Genomic DNA, 18,499 nt, shown 5'->3' on the forward strand with positions numbered 1-18,499 from the left:
AGTGACAGTATGCACGAGACGTTGAGTTTGGCATCTGTCGAGTTGAGTGGAACCGTGACTAGGGTGTGCGCAACGTGTAAAGGATCTCTAGTGAAACAGAAAATTCCTTTCTATAGACAAGCATCAGCCCGTGATGTCAGTGGAGATGCGGTGGCGCTGCCGACAGCAGTGACTTTCGTGGTGTAGGCAAAAGCTCGGGTCGTCTGCATTGGATGCGCGGTGCTTGCTGTGATTTCGGGCATAATTCCCAATATTCCTGCATGCTGCAGTGTGGTTGGTTGCGCCACGAGGCAAAAAAGGAAAATAGCACCTGTTTTCACATGTTTCTTGCCGTCAGACAAGTGTGAGAGCGATGGGCAGCAGCGTTGAGCGAAACAAGTAGACCTTTCGGCGACTGATTGCCTTCGCGGCTAACGTGCGTTGCACGTCTGTACTGAAATTTGATCAGTTTGTTGGCAACTTTTAATTGTCGTGACTGCTTTTCGATCTCACGATGAACAGCACAATAACAAATGCCTGCAGCTCGTGCACATTTTGTCGTATATATTATATCAAGTTAAGAAGCCGCACTGTGACTTATATTCACTTGTGCTCGTGCATATGTTCGTACAGAAAAGGTCACAAAAGTTGCTGGGAAGGTAACTGCTGTTAGTTTGAGCGCTCACTCCAGCGCGACATTGCCAAAACAGGTCTTGTGAAGTACTTTTCTCTAATATCACTTTCGCGAGTTTCAACGGTGACTCTGCATCACCAGCCCTATAGAATACAAGTAAATATTGTAAGGATCCGGGCAAATTCACGCAGCGTCATTTCTCAACACTTTCTTTTTGAAGGTCATCAAGATTTTGACGAACGAATTGAATATCCACATACAACGTCGCTCTGAATAAGCAGGATATATTTAAGTATGCTATATGTAATGTCTCAAAGTGTAATCAGCTATGAGGGGTGCAAAATGAGCAGATAAGGTGACGAACTTTTGAATAAACAGTTTCAGAGTATATTAAAAAAAAAAAAAAGCTTAACAGATCGTGCAAATTTTGCTGCAAGCGATCGTGGAAAACGTTGCATTTCCATTCGTGCACCTTTCCTCAAGACAAAAAAAAAAAATGAGAACATTCTTACGGGCCTTCATGCATATATTAACCTGTGAATGACCTTGGCTACGTCTGTACGATGAAACAGACGTCAAACGTCTTTTTATCGAGCAGGATAAAACATATTGGCAGCGCACACTATAGGCGAATATACATACTACAAAGAATTAAAAGATTGAGTTCTTATTGAAATTCTGACTTAAGTTGTCGGTACACTGAGCTAGAAATATTTCTAGTTTACGATAGCTGACGGCAATATATTGTTTTTTAGTGTGGGGTGCTTGGAGTATCAGAAAGCCCATTAAGAATTAAGTCATGAAAAACACCCTTCCAGTCATTCATTCGTCATCCTTGCATGCGCTAGCAGTAGGCACGAGAGTTGAACAATTTTGGCTGTTAGTCTTTTATATACATTGCGCTTTCTAGTTTACATTTAACTCAGTCACTACAGTCGCCCACCGTAGCCGCGCACTGCTAAGGCCACGGAGAAGGAAGCCAATTCAGCGCTCTTCGCCAGGTAATTCCAGAAGTAATTGGCTGATAAAGTGCTGAACTACTCTCCAGGCATAAACAAGACTATTTCTACGCACAAGCGAAGCTTACGCTTCAGAATATTCGCCCACGTGAACTGGTTTCGAAGGCAGCGTCGCTTGGCACCGTGTAGGCACGCCGAGTTTTTGCCTACACCCCTTGTCACTGCCGATCGCAGTGGCCCCTTTGTTTACAAACATGACGCTTGTCTATAGTGATACCAATGGGTATCGCTATCCACCCATGCCTCCCCGTTTACCAGTGTTAAACGATGTCGTGGAACGTTTGATTTCACCTCGATTTTTGCTACGTATATCCAGGCTTAACCTTAGCCAAGCCACAGCCAATATTTTACAAAATTTTCTTAGTGTACCTTATACAATGATGCTTCTTACGAGTGTCTTCTTTTTTTTTTTTTCTTTGCGACATTCCTAGGTGAACTTCATAGTTAAAGGGATAAAGGGACAGAACACCAAAATTTAGGTCTCAAATTTTTTTCGACTTAATGAAAAGATTGATGTCTAAATTGTTCGATTCCATAGCGGTTTTGGTACAAACGCTGTAGAAAATTTTTGCCGAGAATTTTTCAATCAGTGCATGCACCCGTTTTTATGTAGTCCGATGCTGGAAACCACGAGCAGCGACCGCGATGACATCTGGTTGTCGACACAAAAGACTTACAGAAAACAAATATAAATATCACTAGCCAGACTGTAATTAGACATATTTTGCTTAGAGTAACGTCCTTTTCAGTTTCATACTCAAGGCTGTTACGGTGCAATAACACACGCTTCTTTGGCGAAAATTTTAGTAAGCACTATCATCGCTTCATTCACGAAATTTCAAACCTTGTGGCGCCATCTAGTGGCAAAACCTGAAAGCATGCCTCTCGCAGTGCGAAAGGAGGAGTGCTTTTATTCAAGGATGCAGTGGAGAGAGTGCAAAATATAATAAATTATGACAAGAAAAAAGAACAGTGTGCACTTAAGAAGATCAGCGATATTTTGCTGGCACGTAGTCTTTTTTTTTTTTTTTTTAACGCAAGCTTGCCATAAGGCATATTATAGAAAGTCATGTAAATTATTTTCGGTAAGGAACCCGAGCAGGCTCCCACTCTTGTTGTTGTCGGTGAGCCATTTAGAGAAGTCCTCTTCCCTTTTTGTAGTTAGTCCCACTTCGCGCAGAATTTGTGTCCTTGATGCCCTTGTCCCTGCACAAGTCCACAGCAGGTGGCGAACATCCACTTCTGCAGCTGGTGTGGAACACTTCGGGCATGTGGTTGATCCGATGTCTTCTTTAGATTCCCATCAGTATGTTACCGACGGGGTAAAGGCCGCCCCAGCTCTTATACTTCTGAGGGAAACCTCCTCTAAAGTTATGAGGAAGGGGGAAAGTAAACAGGAGAATGAGGGCACGTGTACTTTTCCTTAAAGAGGATGCTAAGATGGAAACAGTGGAGCGAGCATCAAAAGGGAGCCTGGTGGGGGGCGCATTAGTGTTTGGAACTTTGCTCTGCTCAGCGTTCTCAGCATCGTCTTGTGTCCAATATATCTGGATGCGCATCTTTGTTTTTTTATTGAGTGCGTGGATTTCCTGGGTTACACATAGCGTCTTTGTCACTTTCTTCAGTTGTTTTATGGCGGCTAAGGAGTCTGTATAGATGTGGGCTTCTGTTATGGAATCTATTTTATTTATGGCCTCCATAGCATTGTGGACTGCATAAAGTTCCATCACAAGCAGGTCCGGGTATTCTGAAACATATTCTTTATGTACCTTTAGTTCACTGTGTGTTGGACTAGTAGTTGCTGTTCTACCACCATTTTCTATAATTGATGCATCCGTATATGCAATGCAGGTACCTGGAAGTGCATCAACCAGAGGTCGAGATGCCAGCTTTTCTTTGCGACGAAGCCGAGTGGTCTTGTTTGTCGTAATAGTCGTGAATTCCCACGGAGGGGGGTCAGCCATTGGCGGCGTTTGAACTGCCACTTCGTTGTATAAGGATGATATGGGCATAACATACTTTCGCTTCATATCCCTTGTTGCCTCTCGTTGCTCAATTAATTCTGTCAACATATTTATCTCTGCAAACTCTTGGAGAATAGGAATAGGGGTAAGTTTTGGTAAGGCCGTGATCGTGCGCATTGCGTTTCTATTCATTGTTTTCAATTTCGCCCCCTGCCGCCTCGTGAGTCTTTGGAATTCGGCCTGGTATAGTACCCACGGCTGTAACACCAATTGTACAAGATGTCTTGCCATGCCCGCTCGAGCTCCTCCTCCCCGCGTGGCATGTAATCATGCGGGGTACTACAGTGAAAATAATAGGATTTCTCCGCTAGATAGCGCCTCAGTAGTTTTTATGTGATTTTCGATGAGAAATTAAAATTGTAAGGCCTCTTTTGTTTGATATTGTAGTGCTCGATCTGTAATATATGAGGCAAGATCTTTTCATCTCCACCTTAATCTCATGACATATTTGGCCAGTGTTCTGTTCCTTTAAACGGCAGCGGTAACAACTTCCACAATTACAAAACCTATGGTCATCTCACAGGCCACCAGCTTTGGTAATAAAATTTGTTTTACATTGTTATTTTTGGCTGTTCTCGGTGGTAATCTCGGAGTAGATGGCTGTGACTTCCTTCCCCACTCATCTGCTGCTTCTTGTATGGGTTTCCTGGACACTGTCAAGCTGCAAAGGCAGCTTTTATCCGGGAAACCCTCCAGTTGAACCTGGAAATAAACTTATTATTGTATTGCATTGACTTGCTGATGTTACGCCCACCGTGTGCTTATCTACTTGCATGTTTGCTCTGCTAGTTGTTGTCATACAGTAAAATATTTCTTTAACAAATCTCCATGTAGCGAATTCCTCGATGTTACAAAGCTTTTAATTCCCCAACGCAGCCGCCGTTGAATTGCACGTATTTAAAAACTCCATGTAACGAACACGTCGCAGTGGTTGACCTTGATATACCGAACTCATCACGACGCCAACTATATCTCGGCTAGTGCTGAATTACTGGAAATTTGGCAGAGCCTTACAAGTTTCAGATGATACAATACAAACTGACGTGAGAGGAACGTTGATCAGAATGAGCGACCACTGTTGATAAATTGCGCCATGTTTCTTTTACTGTAAACACTTCCAAGGTGATTTCCCTTACATTCAATTCTTAACCTGGCTTTTGCTCTGCATTGTCCTTCATGCAAAAACTGCATATAACGAAAATCTGGATGTAACGAAACATAGAGGACATTTTATAATTTCGTTATAATGAGGTTTAATTGTATTTTCTGCATCTTTTTTCCTACTGACGAGTGATCACATTTTTGCGTTTCTGTTACGCCTGCCAGAGCTTTTTTTTCTTTTTTTTTTTAATGCATGCTTCATTTCCAATGTACCTGCAATTTGTTAAGAGTAGACTCTGTTATCGTTCCCTCTCACTGTAATGCCTTACAAAGGCACTGCGAGTAGTAAACAAATAAATAATAACAGGTTGGAGCAAACCGGCACGCTTCAGAGGGGGTGTCTTAAGGCATTGTAAGTCATGACAGGATTTCACATACTGTCTCGCTGTGGCCGCAAGTATGGGCCAGTAATACTTCTGATGTATTCATGCCGACGTGCGACTGAAGCCAAGATGTCCAGACAATGGTTCGTCGTGACAAGTGCGCAGAATTTCAGCGCAAAGTGCAACAGGAACGACTAATAGGTACATGTGCTGAGAGGCTGTGAACGCTCGTTTGTACAAGACTTCGTTGCGTAGCGAAAATGAGGCCAGCGCTCGCGAGAAACGACGAGATGGTACTGGCATGCGGCCATCAAGGTAACCAATGAGCAGACAAAACTCAAGGTCTTCACACTGCACTTGAGCAAGGGTTGACGTTGTGACTACTCCAAGGAAGGTCTCGTCGTTCAGATCAGCGTCAGCAATGTCGAGTGGCAGCGGCGCGCACAAGAGACAGTCTGCGTCAGTGCGTTTTGGCCAGACTTATAGGCCACAGTAACGTCGAACTCTTGGAGTCGCAAACTCCACCGGGCAAGGCGTCCAGAAGGGTTCTTAAGGTTCGCCAACCAGCACAGGGAATGATGGTCACTGACGACCCTGAATGGTCGTCCGTAAAAGTACGGTCTGAATTTAGCGAGCGCCCGATCCGTTGTCGAATAGTTCTTTTCGGAACGAGAGAGTGCGCGGCTGGCGTAGGCGATGATGCGCTCAATGCCGTCTTGCCACTGTACCAGCACGGCACCAAGTCCAACATTGCTCGCATCTGTGTGGACTTCCGTGACGGCATTCTCGTCAAAGTGGTCTAGGATTGGTGATGACTGGAGGTGCATTTGAAGGTCGGCGAATGCAGCTTGGTATTCATGGCATCCTTGGAACAAAAGGAACGGCATCCTTGGTGAGGCGAGTTAGGGCTCTGCGATTCTATAAATATCGGCGACAAAACGCCAGTAGTATGCACACAGGCCCAAAAACTGCCGCATAGAGTACTTGTTGGTTGGTTGGTGTCGGAAACGCCACCAGCACAGTCGCCGTTTCAGGGTCAAAGCAGGTGCCATCAGAGCCAACAAAGTGGCCTAAAAATTTGAGCTCGCCGAAAGCAAAGTTGCAATTCTCCGGTTTAAGGGTCAAGCCAGCAAAACAGATGGCAGTGAAGATGGCATGAAGATGATTCAGATGCTCCGAAAATGTTTCAGAAAAAAACTAAATCATCCAAGTAAACGAGGCAAGTTTGCCATTTGAGGCCGGAGAGTACAGTATCCATCATTCTTTGGAAAGTGGCCGGTACTGGAGAAGCCGAATGGGAGCACATTAAATTCATATAAGCCATATGTGTTAAAAAGGCGTTTTTTTCATGATCGCGCTCGTCGACCTCAATTTGCCAATAACCTGTTCTCAAATTCATAGACGAAAAATAATGTGCATGGCGAAGGCGATCCAAAGAATCATCGATTCGGGGAAGGGGGTAAACGTCTTTCTTTACCACGTTGTTGAGCTTTCTGTAGTCAACACAGAAATGTAATGTGTCATCTTTTTTCCGGACCAACACAACGGGAAATGCTCAAGGACTTGTTGAGGGCTGTATAATATCATCGTCAAGCATCTGCAGCACCTGACGGCAAATCGCATCTCGTTCCGTTGAAGACACTCAGTAGGGGTGCTGCCTCACTGGTCGTTCGTTGTCATTGGTAATAATTTGATGTTTGGCAAGTGGCATCTGGCCGTTTTTTGACAAGAGAGCAAAAGATTCCACGAATGAATGCACGAAGTCCAGAAGGCTCGACTTCTCTGATGGTGACAACCTGGCATTAATATTGAGCTTGGCAGCGAAAGGAGACGGCAGTTGTTCAACACCGGCTGAAACTGCAGGGGCGCTTATTGAGAGTGTTGGTGGCTTCGCAATAAGCAATTGCACTGTGTCTAGGCAGTGTATGGTGCTCCAAACTAAAGTTTGTAACAAGGATGTGGGTAGTCCCAGCACGAAGCGTTACAACAGCACGAGTGACACAGATTTGCCTCCCAAGGAGCAAGGACGCGTTTCTTTCAACGTCTCCCAGAGCGGTATGTATGTCGTCACAGCCAACTGTGACTAACTTGCTGGCTCGAGGGGGTAGGCGAACATCATCATTGTGAATGCGCAGTGCCATAACAGATTGTTCGTCATCTTTGGTCGGCAGAGCTCGAGCAGTAGAAAAAGAAACTAGAAGCTCGTGGAGATTTATGACTTCTCCCTATTCTCGAAGAAAGCCAATCCCTAAAATAAGCTGCCTTGAGCACTCACCCAAAACAATGAAGCATGCTGGAAACACAGCTATACGGATTCCAATTCGAGCAGTGTATCGTCCAACCGGCGTGACTGAATGACCACCTGCCATACGACTCTGCGGCCCGTGCCACGGCGTCCTGAATTTTTTTAATTCAATGGCCAGTGCCCGACTCATGACTGAGTAATGTGTCCACGAGGGCACTCAACGATTAGGTGACTGCATGGATGGCCAGAGACTGCATTGCATGGCTGCCAACACACACTGGCAGGTCTGTGGAAACGATTTTGGTATCGCTGATGAACATCGGCAGGGCGACAGTGGTAGTACTAGGCGTCAGTGGTGGATGTTCGAAAGTGCAATGAACAGCGGCCGCACCCCTGGAGGTCGCTGTTTCTAGTTTCCCCGGCACGGACTGGGAGACCTGCGTCTGGCAGGCTCGGAGGGCGCAGGACGGCTCGGTGAAAACCTGTGAGGAGAAGGCAACCAGAACTATCGGCTACGTGAACTGGAGGAAGAGACACGGCTGGTGAGGTACTCTTCAAATTCTTGCGGTCTTTCGCTATAACATGGACGAGGTGCATCAGGTGTGAAGCCCCGCAGGCCCATCTGGTGGTAAGAGCAGTTTTGATATACATAGCCAGGGCTCTGGAGGAAGGCGGGTAGAGGTAGGCGGAGGTGAGCATAAGATCTCAGCATACAAGAGAACTAGAGGATTGGCAAGCTGCTGTATGAGGGGCTGTATTGCTTGTACCTCATCGTGTATAATATTGGAAATGAAGGCGGGAAGCGGCGTCTAAACGCACTCAGTGTGGAGGTGTTGCGATTCCTCCTGAACAATCTGACGCACAAGCTCCCGGAGTGCATGATCATCGTTATCTTAGAGTTACTGTATATGCTACCAAAGGCATGGCAAGCTAGGGAAATTGACGGCTGAGAGTTGGAGCGTGCGGTCATACTGGGTGGCGCGTTGCTGCAGTGCCCGTTTCATGGTGGTAGCTTCGTGCACAAATTCATTCATGGTTGTCATGGGGCTACGAGCTAGACCAGCAAACAGCTGCTCCTTTACATTGTGTATTAAAAAACGCACCTTTTTGGATTCGGCCATGTTCGGTTCAGCACGCCCGAAAAGTTCGGTCATGTCTTCAAAGAACATTATGACGCTTTCATTTAGCCTATGGATTCAACACTGGAGAGCTTGTTCAACCCTTTGTTTCCGTTCTGGGCTTCTAAAGTCATGCAGAAGCTGACTATGAAACTCCTGTCAAGTCATGAGGGTCAACTCATGATTCTCGAACCAACTCTTGGCGGAGTCCTCAAAAGCAAAGTAAACGTTCTGCAACTTACGATGGTCGTTCCATTCGTTGCAGGCGGCAACGTGATCGTAGTGGTCGAGCCAATCTCTGATATCTTCAAATGGGTCACCATAGAAGGATCTTAGAATGCATGGCAAATGGATGATGAACGAGGAGCCTGTAGCATCCTGTAGGCCAGTAGTTTGAGTGGCTCTTGAGATGAGCATTCTGTCAGCGGTGGGACGGTTCGGGTTGAAGGCCTTGCAGGCATGGCTTGTTCGAAGGCCAGTGGGCGCGGTGATGTCATTACTACGCTGGTCGCTTCCGTCGGGGACAAAGGGAATAGGTCTATCCCGCACCTCTACCAAATGTTACGGGTGAAAATAGAACGGCAACAGTTCGTTCAGCAGCCTCCGATGTACGTTTTCGACTTCCTGACTGTGCTGCGGCCAACGTTTTTAAATAAGAGACAGTTGGAAAACTATGTGGTGCGGAGTGGGCCTAAACAGTCGGCCATCTGGTGCCCGCCAATCTCGAATCGAATGCAGCACCCCTCCCCGACACTGCGGTGAATGATTAAGGCGAAAATTTTAAATTCTACTAACCCCCTTCTTTCAGTAGAGCAGCAGAAAATAAAACTGCATTTGCGTTTTTTAAACCCACTTTTGTATGATGAAAAGACACCGCGTTTGCAGACGTATATCAAGCAGGCAGAAAGCAGATGACACGCTTGAGCCGCGTCTGCAACCTCCTCGCTTCAGACGCGCCAGCAGGCGCGGTGGTTTTCATATGCGTACAAAAATGTGTTTAAAAAGGCAAATGCAGTTTTATTTTCCGTTGCGTTTCTAAAAGAAGAGGGTTAGTAGCATTTAAATGTTCCGCATGAATGGGGAGGGGCGCTGCGTTTGATTTGAGATTGTTGGGCGCCTGATGGCTGACTGTTTGGGCCTACTCCACAGTGTGGCGCGCCAGCATAGTTTTCTGTCTCTATCTAAGAATGTTGGCTGCGGCCAACGCCCAAGCATGATTACGATTAGAGCAGCGATTCTGCCAGATATCGGCGAACTTTTTGACAGCATATTGGAAGCCTTTGAAGGCATTAAATAAAGTGTTGCTCTCTGCCTTTCAACACGAGTGTTACGTCTTTTTTTTTATCATTTCATCCCTCGTAAGGAATGCTCTCACAGGCACTGAGCATTTCGCAATGGTCGCCTAAGCGTCTCAAGTCTCATTGCTCACAGTAAATTGAGGTACGTCTTATACAAGTTTGTGTCTTATATACCAACTTTTTCATTGAAAGCCCTTAAATATGCATGGGGCGCATCTAACACAAAGGTGCGAGTTATACATAAGAAAATATGGAAACTGGAATTGGCAGTGCATAAGGCAAGACACACCAGCAAGGAAGTACAAAACACACAGCTTCCACATACCCTCTTCCCAGGCGCAGAGGCCATCGTAGAAACGCAGCAAATAGGCAAAGCAGCTCGGGTCCTGGAGGAGCGAACCGTCGCCTGAGCTGCTGATCTTGACCAGCTGCGGAACAAGCTCGTTGGCAATCTCCATGAACTCCTTGTAAATCTCTTCATCCTCACGGCCATAGTTGAACCTAGGGAATCAGGGAACAATAGAATCATCACACTACAGAAAAGCATGGCAGAACTTGCAAACGCTTGCTGACGGGCTACACAGTGCATATTTTCTTTATTTTGTTTCACAAAATCGATGTAGCACGTAAAAGAGACAGCAAAAGAGAGGGTGGTCAGATAAAGCGTTTGTCTCCTAATATCTCAGTAGCACAGTGCGTTTATTCCAAAAAATAAAGCATTGTACAATGCAATGCAATTGTGCAATGTACAGGCATTCAGATGCACACAGCCACATTTTCTCAAGCAACCTCTTCCGATAATGACAAAGTATGAACTAACCAGGCACTGCGTCTGTTCTGGAAGCAATTACCGTATATATTCGAATCTAGGCCGATAGTAAAAAAAAAAAAAAAAAGATATAAAACTCTGGGGTCAGCTTAGATTCGAGGATTTTGTCTCAGGGTCTCATAATCATAATATAGGAAAAAAAAAGTAGCTCGCAGGTGGCACCCCCACGGAACGCCAACAAAAGACAAGCCATAGCCGACGCCGGCCAAAGCATGCACGAGCACTGGCTGCCATTTTGGCCTTGTCTTCTCGTGTGCTCGTGTGGTACCCTGAGTGCGTTCTGGGAGTTTTTATATGTGCGGTTTTTTCACCGACACCATAGCACCAAGCAGGCGGTGTCACTGCTACAAACCAAAGCAAGAGGGCTGGAAAGAGTGCGAGGCATTCCACGGGACCAGTTCAAAGCCAGCCGGGGCAGGTTGCAAAAGTTCGTGAAGCGCTTTGGCTTCAGCCTCCGACGTTGCACGCCTACCTGTCAAAAGCTGCCGGGCGACTTTGAAGAGAAGCCGATTTCGTTTCAGCGATTCATTATAGAGAACAGGATGGAGAACAGCTGCCCCCTAGGGCAAATGGGGAATGCTGACCAAATGCCCATATGGTTTTAAGGGGGGAGGCTACCTTTGAATACCAACTTTGTTGTTTCTTGAGATAATTGAATGAAATTTTCAGGGTAGACTCATGGCACAGCCATTTGAATAACTGCAAGGTTTCATGGAGCTGCGCACATTGGTACTCAAATTAGAGAAGTATATCAGAATGGTTCACATGGGTTCCTTGTTCCATGCCTGGTGAACTTGCAAAATGTGTTGGCACTATGAAATTCATTATGAAGGTTCCTGAATAGGTACCACAGGGCAAGACAGAGCCCCTTTTTTTAATTTCCCTGCCGAAAACTTTTAGCAGTGCATTGAAGTTAGTGCCACTAATTGGACTTGCATTAGCCTAATTTTGATCGTTTATTATAAATTCCAGAGTCAATAATTTGAAAAAATGAGCTTGTCTTGCCCTCGGAAATTTATTCAGGCACACAATAAAAAAAACCAGGTAGGAATCCGATTAGCGGTTCCAGAAATATTGCGGGAATAAGCAACCATACCATGAAAAAAATTCATTCTGAGAAAGTGGCCCTTGAAGTTTAAAACAGCATTTTCAAGTCTAAAGTTTGTTTTTCACTGCAGCACGTTGTGCCTCCACCTCCCCGATTCCCTCGGAAAGTGCATTTTCATGCGAACAGCGGACGACGCTGACGACGCGTTATCGCTTGCGATGACAGACGCGATACGGGAGGCCGAGATCGCCGAGGTTGATAAGGTCGGTACAGCAGGCACGCTTCAAACGCCGGCTCCTTACGTTGACGCGAAAGATACGCAGTTGGAAGTGGCAGCGCAGTCGGTCTAGTAGTGATGTAGCAGAAGCAGCACTAATAGAAACGTCTCTGCGCCCATTGACAACGCTTTTCGCTAACTTCGCGATTCGGAGGGCATTCACAGAACGACGACGTAGCAGTGTTTTGAACTTCTTAGCGCGCATCGTGGCCGACCGTGCAATAATCCACAAAGTGCACATAATCGTTCAAAACACGCCACCAGAATTCGTAACGAGAGATGATCACGGCGATCTCAAAATGGTGAAACGTGGAGCGATTCAGCGAGCGTACAAAGAACGCCAGCTCAGTAGCAAGCCGGAGCAGACGACGCGCCGGGGAGGGGCTACCGCGTCAGCGCGCGCAGCAGCCAATAGCAGTCGCTCGATCCCCCGCGTTTTCACGGAGCGCGCGCTTTGTCCAATCACAGCCCGAATTCGAGACGCGGGAAGCTCAACAATCCCTGTGAGGCCCCCAATCACAAGCGAGCCACGCTTCTGCTACGCCGCGGACGCCGCCGGCGAAGGCAATATGGAAAAGGGCAAGCATTCACAAACAAAACAAGACCAAGATGGCGGCGCTTTGTTCAGCGGCAGAGAAATGGCGCGCGCGCGAAGTTTGGGTACTTTTGCCGTTCGCTCGCGACTCTGGGGCTGCCGCGCCCAGTTGTATATTTAATTTAAAGCAGTTCCACGATGAATTAGGCGTTTATAATTATAGGAAAGGTAGTTTATAACATATACAGCCGAGATATGTACTTTTTGAAAAGCCGACTTTTTCGCGATTTTTCGACTTTCAAAGCCCGCGTCCCCCCTTAAATGTCAGTGCATGACGGTGATGCTGTGCTACACGGCGGGTAGCCACAAGCTGCCCACCTATGTAATTTTCAAACGGAAGATGCTTCCAGCTCGGGAAGTGTTTCCTAGGAATGTGATCGTCCGCGCTAATAAAAATGAATGGATGACGAGCAAAATGGTTGAGGAGTGGATAAGAATAGTAGTTTGAGAGCGACGTGCAGGGGCCCTCTTGGCCAAACATTCACTCCTTGTCGTGGACTCGTACCGTGGCCACTTAAGTGACGGCGTAAAAGCTGCGCTTGCCAAAGCTGGTACCAACATCACTATCACACCTGGTGGCATCACAGGCCAGTTACAGCCTCTAGATGTATGCCTTAATAAGCCTTTCAAGGATAGGCTGCGCAAATACTACGTGAACTGGCTTGGTGAAGAGCGCGAGCTTGCACCAACAGGTCGTGTAAAGTACGCATCGCTGGAGTCGTGGCCAGTTGGATTTCTGCAGCCTAGGATGATATCCCGGAAAGCCTGGTTGTACGCGCATTCCGCAAGTGCTGCATTTCCAATGCACTTGATGGCACTAAAGACTGTTAAGGAAGTCAGCGATGACGACGACTGAGCAGGATACTGTAAATAAATGTCATTAGCGTGCTGTACTTCTTCTTTGCAGTTGTGTTTTCGGTCAGCCTACAATTGAGGTAAGTTTTTTTTCTTTTTTTTCTGTGAACTTTAACTTTCGGGGTCTTAGCTTAGAATCGTGGCCGGCCTAGATTCGAGTAAATACAGTACCAAATTACCAGCTGGTTTCATCATTATCATCATCACCAGCCTGATTATACCCACTGCAGGGCGAAGGCCTCTCCCATATTTCTCCACTCAACCCAGTTCTGTGCTAGCTGCATCCACTTGACCCCTGCGAACTTCTTAATTTCATCCGCCCACCTAACTTTCTGCCGCCCCCTGCTACGCTTTCCTTCCCTTGGAATCCAGTTTGTTACCCTCAGCGACCATCGGTTATCCTCTCTTCGCACTACATGTCCTGCCCATGTCCATTTCTTCTTCTTAATTTCTACTAGAATGTCGGTAACTTGAGTTATTTCTCTGACCCACTCTGCACGCTTTCTATCTCTTAATGTTACCCCTACCATTTTTCGTTCCATAGCCCTCTGGGTTGTCCTCAACTTAAGTAGAACTCTCTTGGTTAGCCTCCACGTTTCAGCCCCATAGGTGAGTACAGGCAAGATGCAACTGTTGTATACTTTCCTCTTGAGCGATACCGGTAAGCTGCTAGTCATAATCTGCGAGTGCTTGCCAAATGCGCTCCATCGTAATCGTATTCTTCTTGTTATTTCCTTTTCATGGTCCGGATCTGCGGTTACTACCTGTCCTAAGTAGACATATTCGCCTACTACTTCCAGTATTTCGCTACCTAATGTAAACTGCTGTTCCTTCCCGAGGCTGTTGAACATTACCTTAGCCTTCTGCATATTGATTTTCAAGCCTACCTTTCTACTTTTCCTGTCTAGGTCATTAATCATTTGCAGTTCATCCCCCGAGTTGCTTAGCAAGGCAATGTCATCAGCAAATCGCAGATTACTGAGGTATTCTCCATCTACCCTTATCCCTAACTGCTCCCATTCCAAGTCTCTGAATACTTCCTCTAAACAAGCTGTGAATAGTACTGGGGAGATTGTGTCTCCTTGCCTAACACCTTTCTTTATGGGAATTTTGTTACTTTCTTTATGCAGAACTATGGTTGCTGTGCAGTCACTATATATATCTTCCAGCACTTTCACGTACGGCTTATCTACCCCTGATTTCGCAATGCCTGCATCACCGCCGAGGTTTCAACTGAGTCAAATGCTTTTTCGTAATCAATGAATGCTATGTATAAGGGCTGGTTATATTCCGAGCACTTTTCTATCACCTGATTGATGGTATGGATATGATCGATAGTAGAGCATCGTTTCCGAAACCCTGCTTGATCCTTTGCTTGATTGCAGCCTAAGGTTGTTTCTATTAGCGATTACCTTAGTAAATACCTTATACGTAACAGACAGTAAGCTGATTGGTCTGTAATTTTTAAGGTCCTTAGAGTCCCCTTTCTTGTGAATGAGGATAATGTTTGCATTCTTCCATGGTTCCGGTACCGTCGGTGACACCAGGCACTGCGTATACAGGGTGGCCTGTTTTTCTAGCACGATATCCCCCCCGTCCTTCAGCAAATCTGTAGTTATCTGATCCTCTCCAGCTGATTTCCCCCTTTTCATAGTTTCTAGTGCTTTCTTGACCTCGCCCTTCGTCACTGGTGGAACGTCTGACTGTTTTTACTTACCGCCAATCTGGTTTCCTTGCCCTTTATCTCTTTATTACCTCCAAACCAAATCATACATCAAATCCCTAAGTGTTGCGCATCACCGCGCAGCAGCTTTTTTTTTTTTTTTTCTTTCTTTCTGCTCCAAGCATTCCCACCACAACCACGTTAACCAGGAGCACTAAACCTGAGCTCCTATCTTTTGACACAGTTTTTCTTTCTTTTTTTTTGCCATTTACAAATCATCCAGTATGTAGCCAAGACTTTTCTAAGTGGACGCTCGCAATGCATTTTTTTCATTCTGAATCCATCTGTGTACAATTTTTTTTTTTAAAAGCCCATGCACCAATGACAACCAGCACTCACTTTCGAATGACGTCGGCCGCATCCGCCCATGCCCTCAGCGCCTCTTTGAGACGTCCGCTGCGGAAAAGGAAACCCCCTAGGTAGGTGTAGGGGTAGACATGATGGTTCTGATAGTAAGTGCGCGATGCGTGCACTGCCTCGGCAAACAGATCCTGTGGTGGGGGCCGCCCCGGTGTTGGAAAAAGGCCTTCCAACTCCCCGAGGTTCCCCAGGGCCATTGGATAGTTCCGCAGGTGTCCTTTGTCATACAGAAGCCACAGCAGTTGCTGCAATGACAGCGAAGGACAGCGATAAAATAAAGTTAAAGCCTCCTACTGCCATGCTGATAGCCGTGTACAGTACAATTCACTGTTAAAGGGAACATGAGACCGCGTGGCCTTAACAGTTCGCAAAGCCCTGCCGCCGACCACTGGCAAAATAGACAGCACCAAGTGCATGTTCGGGAAGAGCAGACGACTGTTTACTGCGCATGCACCCAGTACAATCGTTTGTCGCTGGCTCTCTCAGAAGTGCTTCGTAAAGCGCGGCAGCAACGCAGCCTCATGTTCGCTTTTAAGAGTGACCCGTACTGTGCATACTAAACAACTCACAGAAAAGTAATCAGGTTTTAAAAAAAGACAGTGTTTTAGCCCCCCCAGAGACTAAATGAGAAAGATATGTGTTGTGTTGGATTTTATGGCGCTTAAGCAACTAGGGCTATCATATGCCAAGAGCAAGATTAAAATGTGTTTTCGTTGGGAAGGGGAAAATGGATGTGTTAGAAGTATATAAAGTTTGTGTAGAAACTTTCCTTCTTTCCGGGAAACTAAAAGGACACGTTAAGTCTATGATTGCTCTTTCTCCTAAATGTAGGTGGAGTGGGATAGGGTGGCATGATTGTAAACAAAAAATAAAATGCTTTCTCTGTGGTGTATCAAGTTTTGGGCATGTATTTAGAATGCGGCTGACTGTGAGTATCTCCACATTACTCACAGGTAGGCTTATCATGTTTTGTTAGTAAAAGGTTGTGTAACATGTGTGCCTCCAACACAAAAACTGTATACTATCACTTCTGTGAAATGATGCTGGTGTCCCCTTGATTTAAATTCTCGTAATAGGGACTTTACGAAGCGTAATTTATTATTCTCTCATTGCCGTCAATGCCTATGTGACTTGGAACCCAACTAAATGTTAAGGTATGCCCTTGTGTTGTTATCTTTGTTATAATGTGTGTTACATTACCAAGTAACGGCACGACTGCATTTCTGGAGTTTAGAGCTTTGAGTATGGTCAACAAATCCATGCATGTAACACTCTTGTTTATATTTTTTCTGCAGCTACTAGGACAGTGCAACATTCAGCTGTAAATACTGATGCACATTGAAGAAGTCTACTTATTTTTTCAAAGCTCCCCTCCACTGTGCTTCCAACATCAGAGTTAGTTTTTGAACTGTCTGTGTAAAACTCTGTACAATTACTAACCTGGCATACATCAACCATACTAGTAATTACTCCTTTGCCTAACACTGTCTAATTACTTGCTTATTTCGCACTCCGGAAACGAGAAAATTTCTTGGAGGTGACGGTGGTGGTGGTCGTGTGCACACACCTGCTGAAGGCTGACCAGCTCGGTACTGTCTGTCGTGGGTGTGATAGTGGGGTTGATGGCGGAAACGAGTGCGGCCACTTCGGTCGCACGCGTACACTGGATGGCGTGGCCGTTGAGGTAGAGCCAGCTCTTGTCCTGCGGTATGGGCTGGCCCCGCCTGTCCTCGTTCCCCTTGCCTGCAATACACAACAAGGTAAGCTTATTATGTTCACCCGCCGTGCTTGCGCTCCTCTGCCAAACAGCAACGCTCACACGAAATGTTTCCCCAATTCCTTTGTCTGCAACAATGTCACAGCAATGTCACAGAAATGTCACAGCAATGTCACAGCTATGCTGTGGTGTTGCCACAGCACGAAGAAGCAATGTGATGGAGCGGTGAGTGCCATCTAGCTGAGTGCCACTTCATGGATTTGTGGCGCCCTCTATGCCTGCTCAAGCTTTATCATTAAAACTTGTGTCGCAAAACGTTGCATTACACAGGCATGATAGCAGCCGGCAAGTTTTTCTTTACTAGACACTGCGGCCCAAGAGGGACTCGTGTAAAACTTCTGTGGCCTAATCTATATCTATGTAAAAACAGTGCACATAAAACACGAAAACACAGAGCTAACAGGACAGATGAGAGCTCTCTTGTCAGTCCTGTTCTCTCTGTGTTTCCGTGTTTTATGTATGGCATTTTTACATAAATCATTACTTTCTACTTTACAGTAATCTCTATCTACATGCCAAAGGGAACCTGCAAATATCCAAATCCTAAACTATGCGTGGTATGTGTGGTGTCAGTATCAAAACTGTAGTGGACTCTCCTCATTGCTCCAATCTCGCACTCAAACTTCCAGTTTATTCACCTGATGTCTTGGTATTGTCAACATCAGGCACTTTGAACAGACTCCCTTCATTTCAAATTCCACATATCTTCAATAAACTCTTGATCCTACTTGAGTTCTAATTATTGAGAGTTGACCTATTTAATTATTCACTTACACATATTGCAGCCCTGTTGGGCTATTGCAGGAGTGGGTGCAAAAACAAACAAGTGGCAAATAGCAGAGACAATAAGAGCAAAACGACAAAACGCAGAAGGGCCAAACTATTCAATAGTCGCTAAAAACAAGTCCAAAAGTAGAGAACGAGTATTACCGTGCAGTGAATTCCAGCATTCGATTACGCACAGAAAGAAACTGTATTTTAAAGTTTTCGTTCAGGCAAAATAAGGCGTTATGTTTACACTGTGGTAATTTCTTGTTTTACTTGGTGCCGCAGGAATTAGGTAATGATTTGAAGAGATCTGACAAAAGGAGTTAATAATGAAATGCATAAATTTTAAAGAATCAGTCCTTCGGCAAGCCGAGAGCGATTGCAAGCCTAGTAACGGAAGTGCTGTGAAGGGCGAAAAATCCTTGTCGAACCTGTGGCATATGAAACGAATGGCTTTCTTCTGCAC

The 18,499-nt window shown here is 45.7% G+C and overlaps 1 protein-coding gene across 2 annotated transcripts in view; it reads right to left on the bottom strand.

Moving 5' to 3' along the window:
- The window catches only part of Mnn1 (menin 1), a 52,295-nt gene that overhangs the window by 19,980 nt on the left and 13,816 nt on the right, over positions 1 to 18,499 (bottom strand). For both annotated transcript variants that reach the window (XM_084583697.1, XM_084583696.1), the window contains exons 3-5: positions 17,056 to 17,231; positions 15,468 to 15,733; positions 10,127 to 10,302 (exon numbers count right to left, since the gene is read on the bottom strand). In XM_084583697.1, coding sequence (XP_084439823.1) covers positions 10,127 to 10,302; positions 15,468 to 15,733; positions 17,056 to 17,231 — 618 coding nt within the window. The remainder of the gene's footprint in view (positions 1 to 10,126; positions 10,303 to 15,467; positions 15,734 to 17,055; positions 17,232 to 18,499) is intronic.

This window comes from Amblyomma maculatum, chromosome 11 (genome assembly GCF_055883805.1).
Source record: "Amblyomma maculatum isolate TAMU_Amacu chromosome 11, ASM5588380v1, whole genome shotgun sequence".
In the NCBI taxonomy this organism is placed as follows: domain Eukaryota; kingdom Metazoa; phylum Arthropoda; class Arachnida; order Ixodida; family Ixodidae; genus Amblyomma; species Amblyomma maculatum.